This window comes from Panicum hallii, chromosome 2, assembly GCF_002211085.1.
Source record: "Panicum hallii strain FIL2 chromosome 2, PHallii_v3.1, whole genome shotgun sequence".
NCBI lineage: Eukaryota > Viridiplantae > Streptophyta > Magnoliopsida > Poales > Poaceae > Panicum > Panicum hallii.
In genome coordinates this window covers 57,822,625-57,840,963 of record NC_038043.1, presented here as the reverse complement: position 1 = coordinate 57,840,963, position 18,339 = coordinate 57,822,625, and the positions used below count along the sequence as shown (strand labels likewise).

Sequence of the window (18,339 nt, the reverse complement as noted above, 5' to 3'; positions counted from 1 at the left end):
GTTTTTACCGAGCGGTATCCTTCCGCATCTTGGGGCCGCTCTATTCCACCATTCCCCGACCAAACACCGGTAAAAATAGAACCGCTCCGTTCCATCTCCACCCATCCCACCAACCAAATAAAATTATAAGAGCTGTTGTTTGGATCACTTGATCCGCTTGTCCATTAAGTCTTTTATGATGATGATGATGATGATGATGATGTGTGATGCGAGTATCACATTAGGATAACCAAGTCAGCTGTGTAGGTTTGCACATGCTGATCATTGTTCAATTATGACGTGCTGCGTGCTACTGCGTGTCCTGTGTATGTACTTTCATTTGTCTATAACTTTCCAAAAACTAGGTAAGTCCAGAAACTTGCTTGAGATAACGGTACATTCCTTGAGTTGTAGTTATAGACTTATAGTAAAGCATGAAGGTGTTAATTCCATTTATTTCTTTTTTACTACACTACATATGTTTGTAAAGCAATTACATAATAAACTATGGAAAATTCAAAATTCATCAGTTATTTTAGATAAATACTAAAAACAAGATAGAGTGAGTTGCAAAAATGTAAAGGAAGATCGATTCACCGCAGGGACATGATAAGCCCCTATGCCAAATCAAGAGATTTGGTGTCGACTTTGTCGTCAGTTAAGTAAATCAATAATATTAAGAACTAAATCATCCAACCCCATTGAAAAATAAAATTGCATTTTTCATGGGAATTTCTTAAATAAATCCGTATAACTTGTTTTTCTACAAATCAGGTGGCCATCAAAGAGAGAATGATGGCAGTTTTCATCCCATCAAGCATTTCACCACGAGATTAGTACTTTTGGTAGATCAGGTGGTCCTTATGTATGTCAATAAGCAGTCATGGAAGAGATGGCACTCAAATTGTTCTCGAATAAAAAACCTAAACTCCTCTTTGAATTTGCACTAAAATGTTTCCTCGGAATTGTTTGTTGTCAGTGCACGTATTTCCCTCGTAGCAAGTTGGACCTGACAAGGCTGCCCTGAATGCATCCTTCTCTGCATAATGCATAGTGACGTGCACTTGCTCGCAAGGGCCTACTTTCTCCTATCACAAATATAAACCTATAGATTTGTTATAAGTCAAATTTTCTTACCTTGGACAAGTAATATTTACAAAAATATACTATCTTAAATGGAATGAGTTATACAGTACAAAAAAAATATTTTCATAATGGATCCAGAACAGTCACTAGGAGATAGCTTTGTAAAAAGAAGATTTCAAAAATTCAGTGAGAAATTTGCACATGCGGTACAATATTAAGGTTCAGGGTTCACTCAACTGTCAAGCCAACCATAGAGTGGATGCAAGGGTTGGGGTCGGGCGGTTGGCCCGATCAGTTTAATTGGCATAGTAGTGCTAGCGCAAATGTGACAAATCTATGAGCAGCGCAGCAACGATGCGTGGTGTCAAGTGCTGAGCAGCTGAAAGAGTCTCTGGTGGTGATGAGATCAGTCCCGGCGTCTTCACAGTACCATGTGCTGTCCAGAATCAGCCCTCACATTCCAACGTCTCTAGGAGACATCCAACTCACAATCTCTTTTGGTCACTCTGAAGACTTCAGCATCTACTGCAAACAACCCCGGTCAACAGCCGCGCAACAACAACAAAGCAGAAGTGAAGCTCTGCACGAGCCTAGGGAAGACGGCGCTACCTGCAGTACGGTTCCCCTGCAACTACGGCCATGACCGGCCCAAGATCAGACTGACCACTGATAAACCGCTCTATGCCTAGCTAGTTGGCTACCACCAAGTGTTTGCTATCATTTCTTTCAGTCATTTCCGTGGTCAAAATAGAAAGGACAGCAGGTGTCCACAGCCACGCCAAAGTTACAATTCAACATGTTTCAAAGACACCAGTTAAGGGGCACCACATCATCATGCCCATTAAACAACATGGTCACACAGATACCAACATGAGAATTTAAGTCCAAATTCAATCTAACACAGAAGTAACATAACAGGCAGACTCTAGTACAACGATAACAAGGCAACATGTACCTCCGGGTCCAACATCAAGGCATGCAATTTTGCCAACCAAGCAGCAGGCAAACAATGTTTATGTCATGCAGCCCACCGAAAATTAAAAGACTGAATACCAACCAGCAGTAGACAAAAGAACATGTTTGGGTTGCAGCAGTGTGACATTGGAATCACCAGCAGCATTATGAGCACCTTCATCTCATCAGAATTACCGGAATCTTTGCTCTTCTATAACATTTGCAGCAATTCCTAAGAATCTAAACAGAAGTATAAATATGTTATATGCATCTCTATCTAAATAACTATTGCATAAGCTGACAAGCAGCATATCAAGAAGGAATAATTAAGCTAATATGGTGTAGCTCCATACCATTTATGTCCCCTTTGGACACGTCCAGTCATGGAGACAGATTAGCATCTCAAGTAAATATGGACTGACCGCACTCTTACAATTCAAAATTTCCCCCCACGGTAAATGCAGATTTAGAAGCAACAGTGGAGACAGGAATGGCAAGGATATCACGAGCCAAGTTTGCAAGGTCAGAGTAGCACTTAGACATGCCACTCCAAAACTCCCAAGATATCCAAATCAGTGTTTAGATCCATTGCGGGCGATCCCAAATACCAATCTAACTCTGATATTTGTTCTTGTGGAGCATAATCATCAAACAAATAATCCTTGGCATGGTATTTAACAATATAATTGGCAGCTGGACATGGACTAAAAGACTGCTTATATTCCGCCAACAATCTGTGCAGCAACGCAACAACTCCATTGACATGTTGGGTAGCATCAACGCCGTAGATCTTCCGAAAGCAATAGCTTATTAAGTTGAGCTTGTAACGAGGATCGAGAACAGCTGCACAAGCCAAAACTGGGCTATACTTTGACCAATACTAATCAAACTTTGCTACATTATCTTTCATCATAGCAGACATGAAGTTATCATGCTCTTTTGTCACACATCTAGCAATCGATAAAATTTATATACTCCAAGGAAGTACAAATTGGCAGTTTGGCACTTTGCTTTCAAGAAAGTGCAAATTATATCATAAAGTGGCTTTAGAAACTTTTGCATCACTGCTACCTTATTCCACTCTTCATCACCAAGATGAAAATCTGACAAGAAAATATTTCATAAGTTGATGCAAAATTGATTCAAAACCTCATTGTAATACAAGGCACCCCCAAGCATTCTGTAAGTTGTGTCCCAATAAACAGCCAAGTCAGCAGACAACTTTCTTGCAACATTCAAATGGCAAACATACTTAGCATATTGATAAAAAGCACGCTCACTGACATCATTATCCGTGATACAATAGATTCCCTGACGAATCTTTTCAGTAACATCTGCAATCAGCTCTATACCAGCTTGCACAACCAAAATCAAGATATCTGTGCAACAATGTACTTAGGATATTTAACCATCGCACAGTAATTTGCTTACAACATGCACAAGACTCTTAAATGGATCGGGATCATGTAGAATATTATCCAGGGTTACGCAAATGACCTTCTTATCAAACCCCAATTGACTTAAACACAATTTTACACTACGTTCGAGGAATTGATCTATTAGGCACCAACTAACCACTCAAAAGCCTCGAGAAAGACGGACAATTCAAAGCATTCCCTGTGTGGAAAGCTTCCTCAGACCTCAAAACTTAAAATCAATCAGGTTCAATCTAAGAAACAAATCCTAGAAAACACAATTACCTTCCCATGTGTACCATTAGCCTTTTGCGCATGAAGAAGGTCCATGAGGTAGCTACGTTTGTCTGCATCTAGGACAAACTCCACCCTCTGAACAATCAAATCGGTACTTGAACCAACCCTCCCAACAGCAAGAAAGATGTAATCAGCAAGGAAATCCGCAGCCATCCTCTGCATAACAAATATACAAAATTTTCAGCACAATAAAAAATCAGTATGCCAGAGTATTTATAACAGCAAACATGTGATGAATTAATCATTTAATCCTGTCATCTCAGAAACAAAACGGTCTGAAATGACAGTAAAATCAGCTCTCCTCAAAAGCTTTGGCATGCAAGACATAGTTAACCAAGCTGTGATCTAAATGAATTAATTGATGGGGGTAGTCCGTGCTCCAGCTTTCAGAATTTGTTCCCATGCAGGTTACTCCAAATGTAATGGCGCACATTTTCGCATAGTAGTTAACCATCCATGCCTAACACAGTAAATAATTGAACTGGGCTTTTCCAAGAGAAGGCAATACCACTACATACAGAATAGTACTAAAGAGGTTATGGCACTATAAACACACGAGATTTGAACAAAGTATGAATGGTACGTCCGTAGAAGCTTTAGAGCTTCATTACGAAGCGTTTCCATAGGAAATGGATAGGAACAAACACTACATGCATCCTGCAAAATAACTAAGTTCCAGGCAGTCCATACATATTTGCATATGTACATCCTAGGAAAAAAAGCCCAATTCCAACGCAATCCTACGTATTTGTGAAACTCTGAAATTATGCAATGCAACGCAAGCATAGATCCGTAACTCTAAAACAGTGTCAGACCCTTGCTGGGAAACCACTACCATAAAAGGAAACAGATACTATGGTTTGTCACGCCTACATTTAATTTTTTTTTATTAAATACTGGTTGAGAGCAAAAAAGAAACTCATTACCATTAGATAAACAGTTACACATGCACGTATATAGTGTAGACATTACAAACCCACAGGTTGCTTACATGTACGGAACAACTAGAATTATAAAAATAGACAATAGTGGAGTAATATAAAGGGTGGAGGCGGAACTGGAAAGAAACAAACCTGTATCTCTTTTGGGAATGTAGCACTAAACAACATTGTCTGCCTCTGGCCACGTGGAGGCATGTCCATCTGCTCAACAATTTTACGTATCTGTGGCTCGAAACCCATATCAAGCATTCGATCAGCTTCATCAAGAGCTAAATACATAATGTTTTGCAGTGAGACTCTAGCCCTCTCCAACAGATCCATTAGGCGTCCAGGAGTTGCCACCAGGATTTCAACACCTCTTTCTAACTCCCTCAGCTACAATAGATAGGAAAATACATGATAAATAAACATGATTTTCACATCACATAAGTGCAACGAACAAAAAAGGAGCCAGCAGCTACAGCATTCAGATTCATAAGAAAATTAAAGATGCATGAATTGGTAACAGCTTGTATAATCGCTTTTCATGTCTCTGTCAAGCCCCCACAAAAAAAACTTAGATTAACAAAAACTCTCATTTGCATTAATGTGATAATCAGAAGTATTGATGTAATTTATTAAATAAATCCATTGCCTAAATTTGGCAAATGACATGTTTGCTTACATTTCCAGAGACCTCTACATACTCCGTGTGGCAAGGGGACTAGCAAACTAAGTCAGAAGAAAACTTCATATCTATTTTTGCTACACCAGCACAACCATGTGACTTTAACAACAATATGGAGAGAGACAAGGCCTTTTTCCTTCTTTGCAGTAGAATACAACTACAATATTTGCAACTAAGGACAACTACAATATTTGCAAGTAAGGACCATGTAAATTCCACTTCATTGTTACAGCAGAACACGAATGTAACCATTAAAGTTCATGGAAATAGTATTGATGAGAAAATGTGGAGGGTTGTGTTAGGTTTGGCGAACCAGCGTAAAAAATCAGCCACTCTAATGGAAATGAAACCCATAAGAAATTCGTTGGGGCGTAACCCTCTTAGCGACGCGCTACATCGGAACCCGGGTGTGGTGTTAAATGGGCAAGGGCCGGGTCGTCTTCCCCTTAGGGGCGCGTCGTATCGTGATCCGGGTACGATGATAAGTGAGCAAGGGTCGGGTCGTCGCAGCCTCTGTGGCGCGCTACATCTGCGCCCGGGTGTAGTGAAAAATGAGCAAGGGTCTTCGCATTTCTCTCGACGGGTGCGAAGGGTAAGGAAGCTAGCCGAGCCAACTAGGATTCGTCTAGGTAGTTGGAACGTAGGGTCTCTAACAGGTAAGTTAAGAGAGCTAGTCGATGTAGCAATTAGGAGGCGTGTAAATATTCTATGCGTGCAGGAGACTAAATGGAAGGGCCAGAAGGCGAAGGAAGTGGAGGGTTCTGGCTTCAAGCTTTGGTACACGGGGACAACCTCGGGTAGGAATGGTGTAGGCATCTTGATCGATAAGAGCCTTAAGGATGGAGTTGTAGATGTTAGGAGGCAAGGCGACCGGATTATCCTAGTGCGGTTGGTTATTGGAGATTTGGCTCTGAATGTGATCAGTGCCTATGCCCCTCAGGTAGGTCTTAGTGAGAGCTCCAAGAGTCAGTTCTGGGAAGACCTTGATAGCATGGTTAGTACCGTGCCTATCAGTGAGAAGCTCTTCATAGGAGGAGACCTCAATGGCCATGTGGGTGTGACTAATGTAGGATATGAGCGAGTACACGGGGGTTTCGGGTATGGTAGTAGGAACGAAGGGGGGGAGGATGTTTTGAATTTTGCGTTGGCCTACGACCTTCTGTTAGCGAATACCCTCTTTAGAAAGAGGGAGTCCCATCTAGTGACCTTCCATAGTGGACAATATTCGAGCCAAATCGATTTTATCCTTGCTAGGAGAGAGGATAGACGTGCCTGCTTAGATTGTAAGGTGATACCTGGGGAGTGTGTTGTCCCCCAACACAAGCTTGTGGTGGCGGATTTTCGTTTTCGGGTACGTGCTCACCGGGACAAACGTGCCAAGATTGCGAGAACGAAGTGGTGGAAGCTTAGAGGGGAAGAGGCTCAGACGTTTAAGGAGAGGATGCTAGGCGAGGGGCCTTGGAAAGAAGGAGCAGATGTAGATGATATGTGGCTAAAGATGGCGACATGTGTTCGGAAGGTGGCCTCAGAAGTGTTTGGTGTGAGTAGGGGAGGCAAGCAGGAAGTGAAAGAGACTTGGTGGTGGAATGACGAGGTGCAAAGGGCTATTAAGGAGAAGAAGGAGTGTTTCAAACGCCTTCACCTCGACAAGAGCGCAACCAACATCGAGGGATATAGATTAGCGAAAAGGTCTGCAAAGCAAGCTGTAAGTGTAGCGAAAGGTCAGGCTTTTGATGACCTGTATCAACGGCTAGGTACGAAGGAAGGAGAGAAGGACATTTATAGGATAGCTAGGACCCGCGAGAGGAAGACAAGGGACATAAACCAAATCAAATGCATCAAGAATGGGACAGGTCGACTTCTGGTGAAGGATGAGGAGATCAAGAACAGATGGCGAGAATACTTCGACAAGTTGTTTAATGGAGAACATGAGGGTCCTACCTTCGAGTTGGACGACTCATTTGATGATACCAACAGACGCTTTGTGAGGAGGATTCAGGAGGCAGAGATCGGGGAGGCTTTGAAGAGGATGAAGGGAGGTAAAGCGATGGGTCCCGATGGCATCCCCATTGAGGTGTGGAGATGCCTGGGCGAGAGGGCGGTAGTATGGTTAACTAAGCTTTTTAACCTAATTTTCCAGTCAAACAAGATGCCGGAGGAATGGAGGAGAAGTATATTAGTACCGATCTTCAAGAATAAGGGAGATGTTCAAAGTTGTACTAACTACCGGGGGATTAAGCTGATGAGCCATACGATGAAACTTTGGGAGAGGGTTATCGAGCATCGCCTAAGAGGATTGACAAGGGTGACCCAAAACCAGTTTGGGTTCATGCCTGGGAGGTCGACCATGGAGGCGATTTTCTTAGTACGACAGTTGATGGAGAGATATAGAGAGGAGAAGAAGGACTTACACATGGTCTTTATTGACCTAGAGAAGGCGTATGATAAAGTACCGAGAGACGTCATGTGGTGGGCCTTGGAAAAACACAAAGTTCCAACTAAGTATATTACCCTCATCAAGGATATGTACAAGGATGCGATGACTTGTGTTCGAACATGCGATGGCGATACCAGTGACTTTCCAATTAAAATAGGACTACATCAGGGGTCAGCATTGAGCCCTTATCTATTTGCTTTGGTGATGGATGAGGTCACAAGGGACATACAGGGTGATATCCCTTGGTGTATGCTCTTTGCTGATGATGTGGTGCTAGTTGATGAGAGTAGGGTAGGGGTTAATATGAAGTTAGAGCTGTGGAGACACACGTTAGAGTCGAGGGGGTTCAGACTGAGTAGGACCAAGACCGAGTATATGATGTGCGACTTTAGCCCGACTAGGCATGAGGATGGGGACGTTAGCCTCGAAGGTCAAGTGGTGGCCAAGAAGGATACTTTTCGGTATCTAGGATCAATGCTTCAGAAAGATGGAGACATTGATGAAGATGTTAGACATAGAATTTCAGCCGGGTGGTTGAAGTGGCGGCAGGCTTCGGGCATCCTCTGTGACAAGAAGGTGCCACAGAGGCTAAAAGGTAAGTTCTATAGGACGGCGATTCGCCCAGCGATGCTATATGGTGCTGAATGTTGGCCTACAAAAAGGCGACATGTCCAGCAACTGAGTGTAGTAGAGATGCGTATGCTGCGCTAGTTCTGCGGGCATACAAGAAGGGATAGAATCCGGAACGATGAGATTCGAGATAGGGTCGGGGTGGCACCTATCGATGAGAAGTTGATTCAACATCGGTTGAGATGGTTTGGACATGTACAACGGAGACCTCCTGAGGCGCCGGTGCGTAATGGAGTTCTAAAGCGGGGCGATAATGTAAAGAGAGGTAGAGGTAGACCTAGACTAACTTGGGACGAGACGGTTAAGAGAGACCTTAAGGAGTGGAATATCGCTAAGGAATTAGCTATGGATAGGAGCGCTTGGAGATTAGCAATTAATGTACCTGAACCGTGACCTTTGTTACTTTTTGTTTAACCCCTAACCCTTCCTTTGGCTTGTGTACTTTTTGTGTTTCTTATTCTTGTTTTCTGTGGGTTTCATCTCTAGCCTACCCCAACTTGCTTGGGACAAAAGGCTAAGTTGTTGTTGTTGTTGTTGTTGTTGTTGAAATAGTATTGTTAAGAATCTAAAGTGAAGACATAAATGCATTGGGAATTTAAACTGGAAGGAACCACAACCATTACCAGCCAAACACATCATGAACAAAGAGGTACCTGATTTGTTATCGGTGCACCTCCATATGCAACCACGACTCTGACACCAGTCTGATATGCAAACTTCCTTGCTTCTTCATGGATCTAAGGCATCAAATGGCACAAGAAAACCAACCAAAGTTTAAAACGAGAAAGATACTACCGTTGGGAATGTTCCAGACTGTTATGTTGCTACGAAAGTACTACACGTCCTGTGAAATACCTATACTGCTACCATTCTTTACCACGTTTATTTACCATGACGCAGCATTAAGATGAAACTGGCACAAGCGTGATGGTTCACATTGAGAACAAAGAACATGGGTGACGGCAGATTGACCACGCTGTCCTGGACTCTTGGCACAGATTCAACAGCAGACAAGGTACTGACTGGTAGTTCAGGGATAAGTCTGGAATCATGTTACAAACTTAAAAGATTCTTGAGCATTTCGTTTCAATACGAGTCCAGTTGTTCAGGGATAATCAGTCTTACATCATGCTCACAATCCCTGTGCGACTGTTTCAACTTTCAAGGCGACTCGCGCCTGATAAAACTAACACGCGGAGTTTTTAAGGTCAGGTCTCCGGCACCATGGATTTAGAACCCCTGCTTCGCCCTTTCCTCGTACCTGGTCTTCTCATCCTGAAAACACAACACTCAGAACGTCAGTACCATATAGGTACTGATCCCATGCAGCATACAGGTATCATAACATCTTGAATGTGAGACACGGATGTCTTCAAAAGGAATTATGCGTTGCCAAAAGCAGTTTCAAATTAAACTTCTAAAGACACAAATCAGAGAACATTAAACTTCTAAAGACACAAATCAGAGAACATTGCTGATACAGTAATTTTTAGCATGACACAGCAGACCTAATTTGCTAAATCCTAGCATCAGTTGCCACATGGTTTTGTACAAAGGCAAATAATTAAATGCACAACACAAAATATAATCAGCAAGCATCAGGTAGACAAACGGAGATCCAGTTAACTCCTACTAGTAGCTTCAGGTTTAATTAACAGGAATATACTTTGCCAAAATTCTGAAGAGTAATGTGACAACAAAGTTCAAAAGTCCCAACTTTCAACTGCATGTTCAAATTTCCATAGGCTGTTACTTAAAAGTTTCTTTACAAGGTATAAGGCTGCTATTTAGCACTTTGTACCTAGCAGAAGATGCATCAAAAACAGAACATATAAGGCATGCACCTATGGTCTACTTTTCCTAATGTGTTTGTGACTTTGTGTAATCATGTACTTCAACGCAGATAAGCAAATGCATGCTAGGACATGTCATTGGTGTTACTTCAGTCATCTACATCTTGAAAACAGAAAGGCAAATGATTCTTCAAAAATGACATGAACACTTCCCAAATACTTCAAAATGGCAAAAGGTGCATCAAATTTATATCAAATCAACAATTTTCTACTCCCATATCAATTGCTCTTAACAAAAGGGTATTCTCAAACAAACTTTCCCCCCACACTCTGACTTGCTATACATCATGAGTTCATGAATTAAGGGAAACTAAAATTTGACTATATTATATGCAACTGCCAAATGTCATGCCATGCAACTAGGAAAAACTAAATCAAAAACTTGCATAGTGAAACCTGCAAAGATTCTTTTTCCTAGTGTTACAATTACCAACTTAAAACTTGTACATGAGTAGCATGGGAAGGGAAGGTAATGAGATAATCCTTCCAAAAGACAAAGAATGCCAGAATGACTTAAGGCTGCAAAAAATATCTTGAAGGTAGAATGCTATGTAAATTTTATTGAATGAAAGCACACAGCATAAGTATGTGTCATCACAGAAAAATTTTGGCACTTCTTTATATCATAAAGCAAAAATATATGGGTTCCATGATGCTCTCGATAGCATATTGTTAAGAGGACAACATGGGTAAGGAGTATGAAATCAAAATACGAGGAATGTATGGGCCCAAATTATTTCTTTAGTATATCAAGCAAGTTTTCGGTGAAAGTGGATATTTATAGCATGTAAACTATCAACACATCTGAATCCAATGTCATGGTGGCTTCCAAGTTCAGCATTTCAATCTCAATTGGGTGGGGTAAAAGAGAGTGCATTCATATTTATTAAGCTTGCCAGATCAAACAACACCATATCTGAAATCTCATAATCAATGTATCAAAGAATTTCGCATCCAAATGTATAGCAGCAGAAGCAGGAGGCACTTTCTTTTATATAGTAGAGATCAAGTTAAACTGTTCGTTCTCATTTTGTTCCTTACTATTCCATGACACGACAGTAAATTACTGCAAAAGTAATTGAGAGCATGAGTGAGCATATCAGAAACAGACCTCGAAAGCTTGCTTAAGGTACTCGAGCTCCTTGTCTAGATCATTGATAGCCTGGGTGTAGGCCTGTGTCGGGGAAGACTGGCTCGTAGTATGGATCTGTCCACACAATAAAAATAAGAGATAAAGCTGAATAAACCTGGAGTGAAGAAAAGAATTAGAAAAAAAAACAGAATTTGCATCATACCCTAACAATAATCTTGTACTGAAGAGGGTGAGGGAGCTTATATCCAGCAAAGAGCACATTTGGGTCCCTGTGCAGCTGCCTGCAGAATATCACTCCATATGGGCATCATAAAACATAAAGAAGAGGACAAGACATGCTAAAAGAATTACTGTACTTACATGCGAACGATGTTGCCAATGGTGTGGTCCTCACGCTCGATGGTGAAGGATGCAGCATTCACAATCTTTGTATCCCTCTCATATGACACCCTGCACAGATGGTTCTCAGTACCACAACCACGCCCTACAAATAATTGTGCAATGACAAAGGGCAACTACAGCCAATTGAACCCCTAGCTTTAATAGACTGCGAGCAAGAGAACCAAGAGACAAACATAAAACATTCAGAAGTTTACGTTTACGGTGCCAAATGAATCACTTTACATAGACCAGTGGAAATGGCTGGTGGTATCAGCAAGCGCTGTAGCATTGCCTAAAGTATGCGACTCACTGCTTCTATCATCAAACATTCAGAACATTACGGTTTATGCCAAATGAATCACTTTACATGGACAGGCAGAAATGACTACTGACATAAGCATGTGTTGTAGCATTGCCTGAAACATGCATCTCACTGCTTTCTGAGTATCAAACAACTAAAGAAGCCATACCAAGGACCCAACAAAGATCAATTGATACCAAGTGAGAGGTCTGGTGAAAGACTCACTTCTTGGTGCCCTCGGGCACGACAAAGCGCTCATAGCGATCTGGGGCATTCATCTACGGTTAACTCCTGGCGCCTCCTGCTTCAATCACTGCAAGCGTGGTTCATCAGACCACAGAGAGAAGGGGTATAGTATCAGCAGTCAGACTTTGGTTCAAAAAATTGCTTGAGTACGTACACCCAACACAGCGAATGAAATAGAACCCGTCACATTTCACAATTTGACCGCGTTGCCATGTCAGAGACGGATTCATTGACGAAAAAAACATGGTTAGGGTTCAGTTAAACCTCCGCAAACGAATTCGTTTGCGTTCTGATGATGGGAGTAGAAATAAGCTCGTATCCGCACTCTAAACCGCGCGCGCAAACGAATCAACAACAAACGGCTGGACTGGCGAGCACGCGCGACTCGGATTCGTGGGGCACGGCGGCGCGGAGGACGCCCAATCAAGTGCTAGGGTTGCTTACCTACAGGAATGAAGAAATCGATCCGGGTCCGGGTGGATCCGCACTCCACGCCAGGCGGCCGCCGGGGGCGGCGACGCCGACGGGGGAGAACGGGAGGGAGGATGCTGGGCTACTGGCTGGGTCGGCGGGGACCGCGCCTGGGGCGGGGTCGGCGGAGGAGAGGGTAGGAAACGGAGCTCAGACGCGCAGCAGGCAACAGAATTAGGGGGGTGATCGCACGGATGGAACTGTGGGTTCCGGGCCGAAGGCCCTTCCTCGGTTCCACCTCCTTTCGTGGGAAGGCCCAGGCCCAAAAGGCAAGTAGCTGCCTCAAACTTCACGGCGAACCTGGCGGCTCCAAGAATTTTTTTAAAAAAGGGTTAAAAATTAAATTCGAAAAAGAGGTGGCGATTTGGAAAATTTCCAAAAATGGGTACTTCTAGCCCGATCAACGGGCGGGAGGCGTGGAGCCGGACACCTCCCGCCCATCCAACAGGTGGGAGGTGCCTCTTCGCGAATAAGAAAAAGCCCATACCAGCCGTTTGCGTGCGCTCTAAAGTGCCGATACGAGCTTATTTCTACCCCCATCATCAGAACGCAAATGAATTCGTTTGCGGAGGTTTAACTGAACCCTAACCATATTTTTTTTGTCAATGAATCCACCTCTAACATGGCAACGCGGTCAAATTGTGAAATATGACGGGTTCTATTTCATTTGCTGTGTTGGGTGTACCTACTCAAGCAATTTTTTGAACCAAAATCTAATTGCTGATACTATACCCCTTCTCTCTGTGGTCTGAAACGTAATTGCAAAGCAAATTAGCTAAAGGGGACAATAAAGTGAACTGCAGAAAATAAATGAGCATAAAAGCAGAACCAGCCAATAAAAAAGCACAGGAATCTGTATGGTTGGCCAACAGAGGCTCAACCAACACCGCCAAAGAACTGCACCAAGCATGAACAGATTCTGCTCAAAGATTCAACTACTCTCCCGAGGCCTCACCCTAAACCGAGAACAAATCTAGGGACATGACCCACCCCAAAAAAGCGGTTAAGAAAATTTCGAGAAACCTTCAGCGGGTTGCAGCGCTGAAGATCGCAAAACACGAATCATAACAAGTCCCACATCGCAAGCAACGACACGCTCGCCAAAATCCAACCACAAAACACTCACCAAACCAAACAAATCCAACCGGAGCGCTAAACCTAGAATTCCCCTCGAAGCAGCAGCGTCCCCACCCCAATTACAACCTGCGAGGCACCGAGCCCGAATTACCCCACCTACCCCCGCTCGTCCCACCTAAAACCCTACGAATCTGAGACCTCGCAAGACGGCAGCACCACCGCGACGCGGCAGCAACAACAGCACCCGGTACGGCCGCGCGGATTAGGGGACCGGAGAGGGCTAGCAGGGGAGGAGGAGGAGGCTCACCAACCTTGCTCGGGAGCACGGCTTTCGAATCCGGCGGCGTGGAAACCCTACAGATGCGGGGGAGAGGAGAGGCGAGGAAGCGGCGTTGATCAAGAAAACAAGTGGAGAGATAGAGAGAGGTCGGGGGGTTGTTTTGTTGCGGGGAATAGAAGGAAAGAAGGGGAGGGTTTTATTTAATTTTTTTGTTTTCTTGAGGGGCCTTTTTTCTGTGCTGATCCACATGTAGCGACGGCGTGGCGGGGTGGGTGGGGGCTGCATGGTTGGGGGGGTGCGGGCGCGGGAGCCGTCCGATGGGTAACGGACGGACCGGATCGAGGGGGAAGAGGGGGCGCAGTCCAGATCTGAAACCTCGTGAGCTCCAACGACACAGATGGGCTGAGCAACGTGACAGCGTTCACCAAGAGAAAGAAACGTGTGAGCGTGGAACCTGAAGATACTACCGTTGGGAATGTTCCAGACTGTTGTGTTGCTGCGAAAGTACTACACGTCCTGTGAAATACCTGTACTGCAACCATTATTTACCCTGACGCAGCATTAAGATGAAACTGGCACAAGCCTGATGGTTCACATTGAGAACAAAGAACATGGGTGACGGCAGATTGACCACGTTGTCCTGGACTCTTGGCACAGATTCAACAGCAGACAAGGTACTCAATTACTGACTGGTAGTTCAGGGATCAGTCTGGAATCATGTTACAAACTTTCAAGATCCTTGAGCATTTCGTTTCAATACGAGTCATACGCCAGTTGTTCAGGGATAATCAGTCTTACATCATGCTCAGAATCCCTGTGCGATTGTTTCAACTTTAAAGGCGACTCGCGCCTCTGATAAAACTAACACGCGGAGTTTTTAAGGTCTGGTCTCCGGCACCATGGATTTAGAACCCCTGCTTCGCCCTTTCCTCATACCTGGTCTTCTCATCCTGGAAACACAACACTCAGAACGTCAGTACCATATAGGTGTGAGCGTGGAACCTGAAGATACTACCTTCCACAACACTCTGAAACCTCCTGAGCTCCAACGAGACAGATGGGTTGAGCAACGTGACAACGTTCACCAAGAGAAAGAAACGTGTGAGCGTGGAAACTGAAGATACTACCTTCCTTGAGTTGTAGTTATAGACATATAGTAAAGCATGAAGGTGTTAATTCCATTTATTTCTTTTTTTACTACACTACATATGTTTGTAAAGCAATTACATAATAAACTATGGAAAATTCAAAATTCATCAGTTATTTTAGATAAATACTTAAAACAAGATAGAGTGAGTTACAAAAATGTAAAGGAAGATCGATTTGCCGCAGGGACATGATGAGCCCCTATGCTAAATCAAGAGATTTGGTGTCAACTTTGTCGTCAGTTAAGTAAATCAATAATATTAAGAACGAAATCATCCAACCCCATTGAAAAATAAAATTGCATTTTTCAGGGGAATTTCTTAAATAAATCCGTATAACTTGTTTTTCTACAAATCAGGTGGCCATCAAAGAGAGAATGATGGCAGTTTTCATCCCATCAAGCATTTCACCACGAGATTAGTACTTTTGGTAGATCAGGTGGTCCTTATGTATGTTAATAAGCAGTCATGGAAGAGATGGCACTCAAATTGTTCTCGAATAAAAAACCTAAACTCCTCTTTGAATTTGCACTAAAATGTTTCCTCGGAATTGTTTGTTGTCAGTGCACGTATTTCCCTCGTAGCAAGTTGGACCTGACAAGGCTGCCCTGAATGCATCCTTCTCTGCATAATGCATAGTGACGTGCACTTGCTCGCAAGGGCCTACTTCCTCCTATCACAAATATAAACCTATAGATTTGTTATAAGTCAAATTTTCTTACCTTGGACAAGTAATATTTACAAAAATATACTATCTTAAATGGAATGAGTTATACAGTACAAAAAAAATATTTTCATAATGGATCCAGAACAGTCACTAGGAGATAGCTTTGTAAAAAGAAGATTTCAAAAATTCAGTGAGAAATTTGCACATGCGGTACAATATTAAGGTTCAGGGTTCACTCAACTGTTAAGCCAACCATAGAGTGGATGCAAGGGTTGGGGTCGGGCGGTTGGCCCGATCAGTTTAATTGGCATAGTAGTGCTAGCGCAAATGTGACAAATCTATGAGCAGCGCAGCAACGATGCGTGGTGTCAAGTGCTGAGCAGCTGAAAGAGTCTCTGGTGGTGATGAGATCAGTCCCGGCGTCTTCACAGTACCATGTGCTGTCCAGAATCAGCCCTCACATTCCAACAACGTCTCTAGGAGACATCCAACTCACAATCTCTTTTGGTCACTCTGAAGACTTCAGCATCTACTGCAAACAACCCCGGTCAACAGCCGCGCAACAACAACAAAGCAGAAGTGAAGCTCTGCACGAGCCTAGGGAAGACGGCGCTACCTGCAGTACGGTTCCCCTGCAACTACGGCCATGACCTGCCCAAGATCAGACTGACCACTGATAAACCGCTCTATGCCTAGCTAGTTGGCTACCACCAAGTGTTTGCTATCATTTCTTTCAGTCATTTCCATGGTCAAAATAGAAAGGACAGCAGGTGTCCACAGCCACGCCAAAGTTACAATTCAACATGTTTCAAAGACACCAGTTAAGGGGCACCGCATCATCATGCCCATTAAACAACATGGTCACACAGATACCAACATGAGAATTTAAGTCCAAATTCAATCTAACACAGAAGTAACATAACAGGCAGACTCTAGTACAACGATAACAAGGCAACATGTACCTCCGGGTCCAACATCAAGGCTTGCAATTTTGCCAACCAAGCAGTAGGCAAACAATGTTTATGTCATGCAGCCTACCGAAAATTAAAAGACTGAATACCAACCAGCAGTAGACAAAAGAACATGTTTGGGTTGCAGCAGTGTGACATTGGAATCACCAGCAGCATTATGAGCACCTTCATCTCATCAGAATTACCGGAATCTTTGCTCTTCTATAACATTTGCAGCAATTCCTAAGAATCTAAACAGAAGTATAAATATGTTATATGCATCTCTATCTAAATAACTATTGCATAAGCTGACAAGCAGCATATCAAGAAGGAATAATTAAGCTAATATGGTGTAGCTCCATACCATTTATGTCCTTTGGACACGTCCAGTCATGGAGACAGATTAGCATCTCAAGTAAATATGGACTGACCGCACTCCTCTTACAATTCAAAATTTCCCCCCACGGTAAATGCAGATTTAGAAGCAACATTGGAGACAGGAATGGTAAGGATATCACGAGCCAAGTTTGCAAGGTCATGGTAGCACTTTGCAAGGTCAGCAGCGGTCCAGGATGGCCTGCATGTACACGGGACCAAGAGATTGCTGCAGGATCGCGCGCGGTCCCGGCACCAATTTCTCCAGGGAGGAGCTGGAGGCGTCACTCCGGACGATGACCGGCGAGGCGTTCAGCCTGGAGTCACTGGTCCTCCCGAGCGGGATCAAGGCCCTGTGCGAGGACCAGGCATTGTGGTCAGCGGTCCTGGCATCGATGCCGACCCTTGACGAGGGCGGCCTAGCGGTCCGGCAGGTGGGTGGCGACCCCAATCGTGGGATCCATATCCCCGGCGCCTCACCCGACCGCCAGCAACGCGCCAGCCAAGGTCCCGGCGGGTCCAGCCATGGAGGTCCGACCCCCGCTGGGAAAGGAAAAGGGAAAGAACCGGAGCCGGAGCGTCGCCACAAGCAGAGTGTGGGCGCCACCCCGGCCCGGAGAGGCGACGAGGCGCGGGGAGCAGCCACCGCCCGGAGCAGCCAGGAGGAGAGGTCCAGGTCCCGGAGGCTCCAGCGCGGTGACGGCTCCTTCGTGGTGGAGCCGGCCCCTAAGCGCCAGAAGACGGTGGAGGCGGAGGGGCCGAGCAGCTCTTGGGCTCCGCCGCCTCCGCCGCAACAGCAGCAGCCGCAGGAGATGCCACCGCCGCCACCAACGGCGCAGCGCCCAGCAACGCCGCCACCTCCACCGGAGCCAAGGCCACAAACCCCGCACCCGCCGCCAGGAGCGCCAGCGGCGGGAGACCCCCACCAAAGGACCGGGGAGTCCTCGGTGGGAAAGGAGATCCCCCCAATCGCCCGGGGAGGTTGGGAGTGGTTTGACTTCATGTAAGCAGCCTTCTTAGAGATTTTCTTTACTCCATTTAATTTCTGGGCCCTAACCCCGTTGGTGTGTGCCAGGCCCCTTTCTTCGGACGCA

The 18,339-nt window shown here is 44.4% G+C and overlaps 2 protein-coding genes across 2 annotated transcripts; both read right to left on the bottom strand.

Moving 5' to 3' along the window:
* Positions 1–3,624: 3,624 nt before the first annotated feature.
* LOC112881378 (DEAD-box ATP-dependent RNA helicase 52B-like) lies at positions 3,625–9,536 on the bottom strand. The gene is made up of 6 exons (XM_025946033.1): positions 9,532–9,536; positions 9,343–9,448; positions 9,060–9,143; positions 4,805–5,047; positions 3,720–3,887; positions 3,625–3,636 (listed from the first exon to the last, which is right to left on the bottom strand). The coding sequence occupies exons 1-6, from the start codon at positions 9,534–9,536 to the stop codon at positions 3,625–3,627; spliced, it is 618 nt and encodes a 205-aa protein (XP_025801818.1).
* Positions 9,426–12,901, bottom strand: LOC112879724 (DNA-directed RNA polymerases II, IV and V subunit 11-like). Its single transcript, XM_025944099.1, has 6 exons — positions 12,725–12,901; positions 12,260–12,347; positions 11,713–11,802; positions 11,555–11,633; positions 11,371–11,466; positions 9,426–9,681 (listed from the first exon to the last, which is right to left on the bottom strand). Exons 2-6 carry the CDS (start codon positions 12,310–12,312, stop codon positions 9,637–9,639), a joined length of 363 nt encoding a protein of 120 aa, XP_025799884.1. The 5' UTR covers positions 12,313–12,347; positions 12,725–12,901; the 3' UTR covers positions 9,426–9,636.
* Between the last annotated feature and the right edge of the window lie 5,438 nt (positions 12,902–18,339).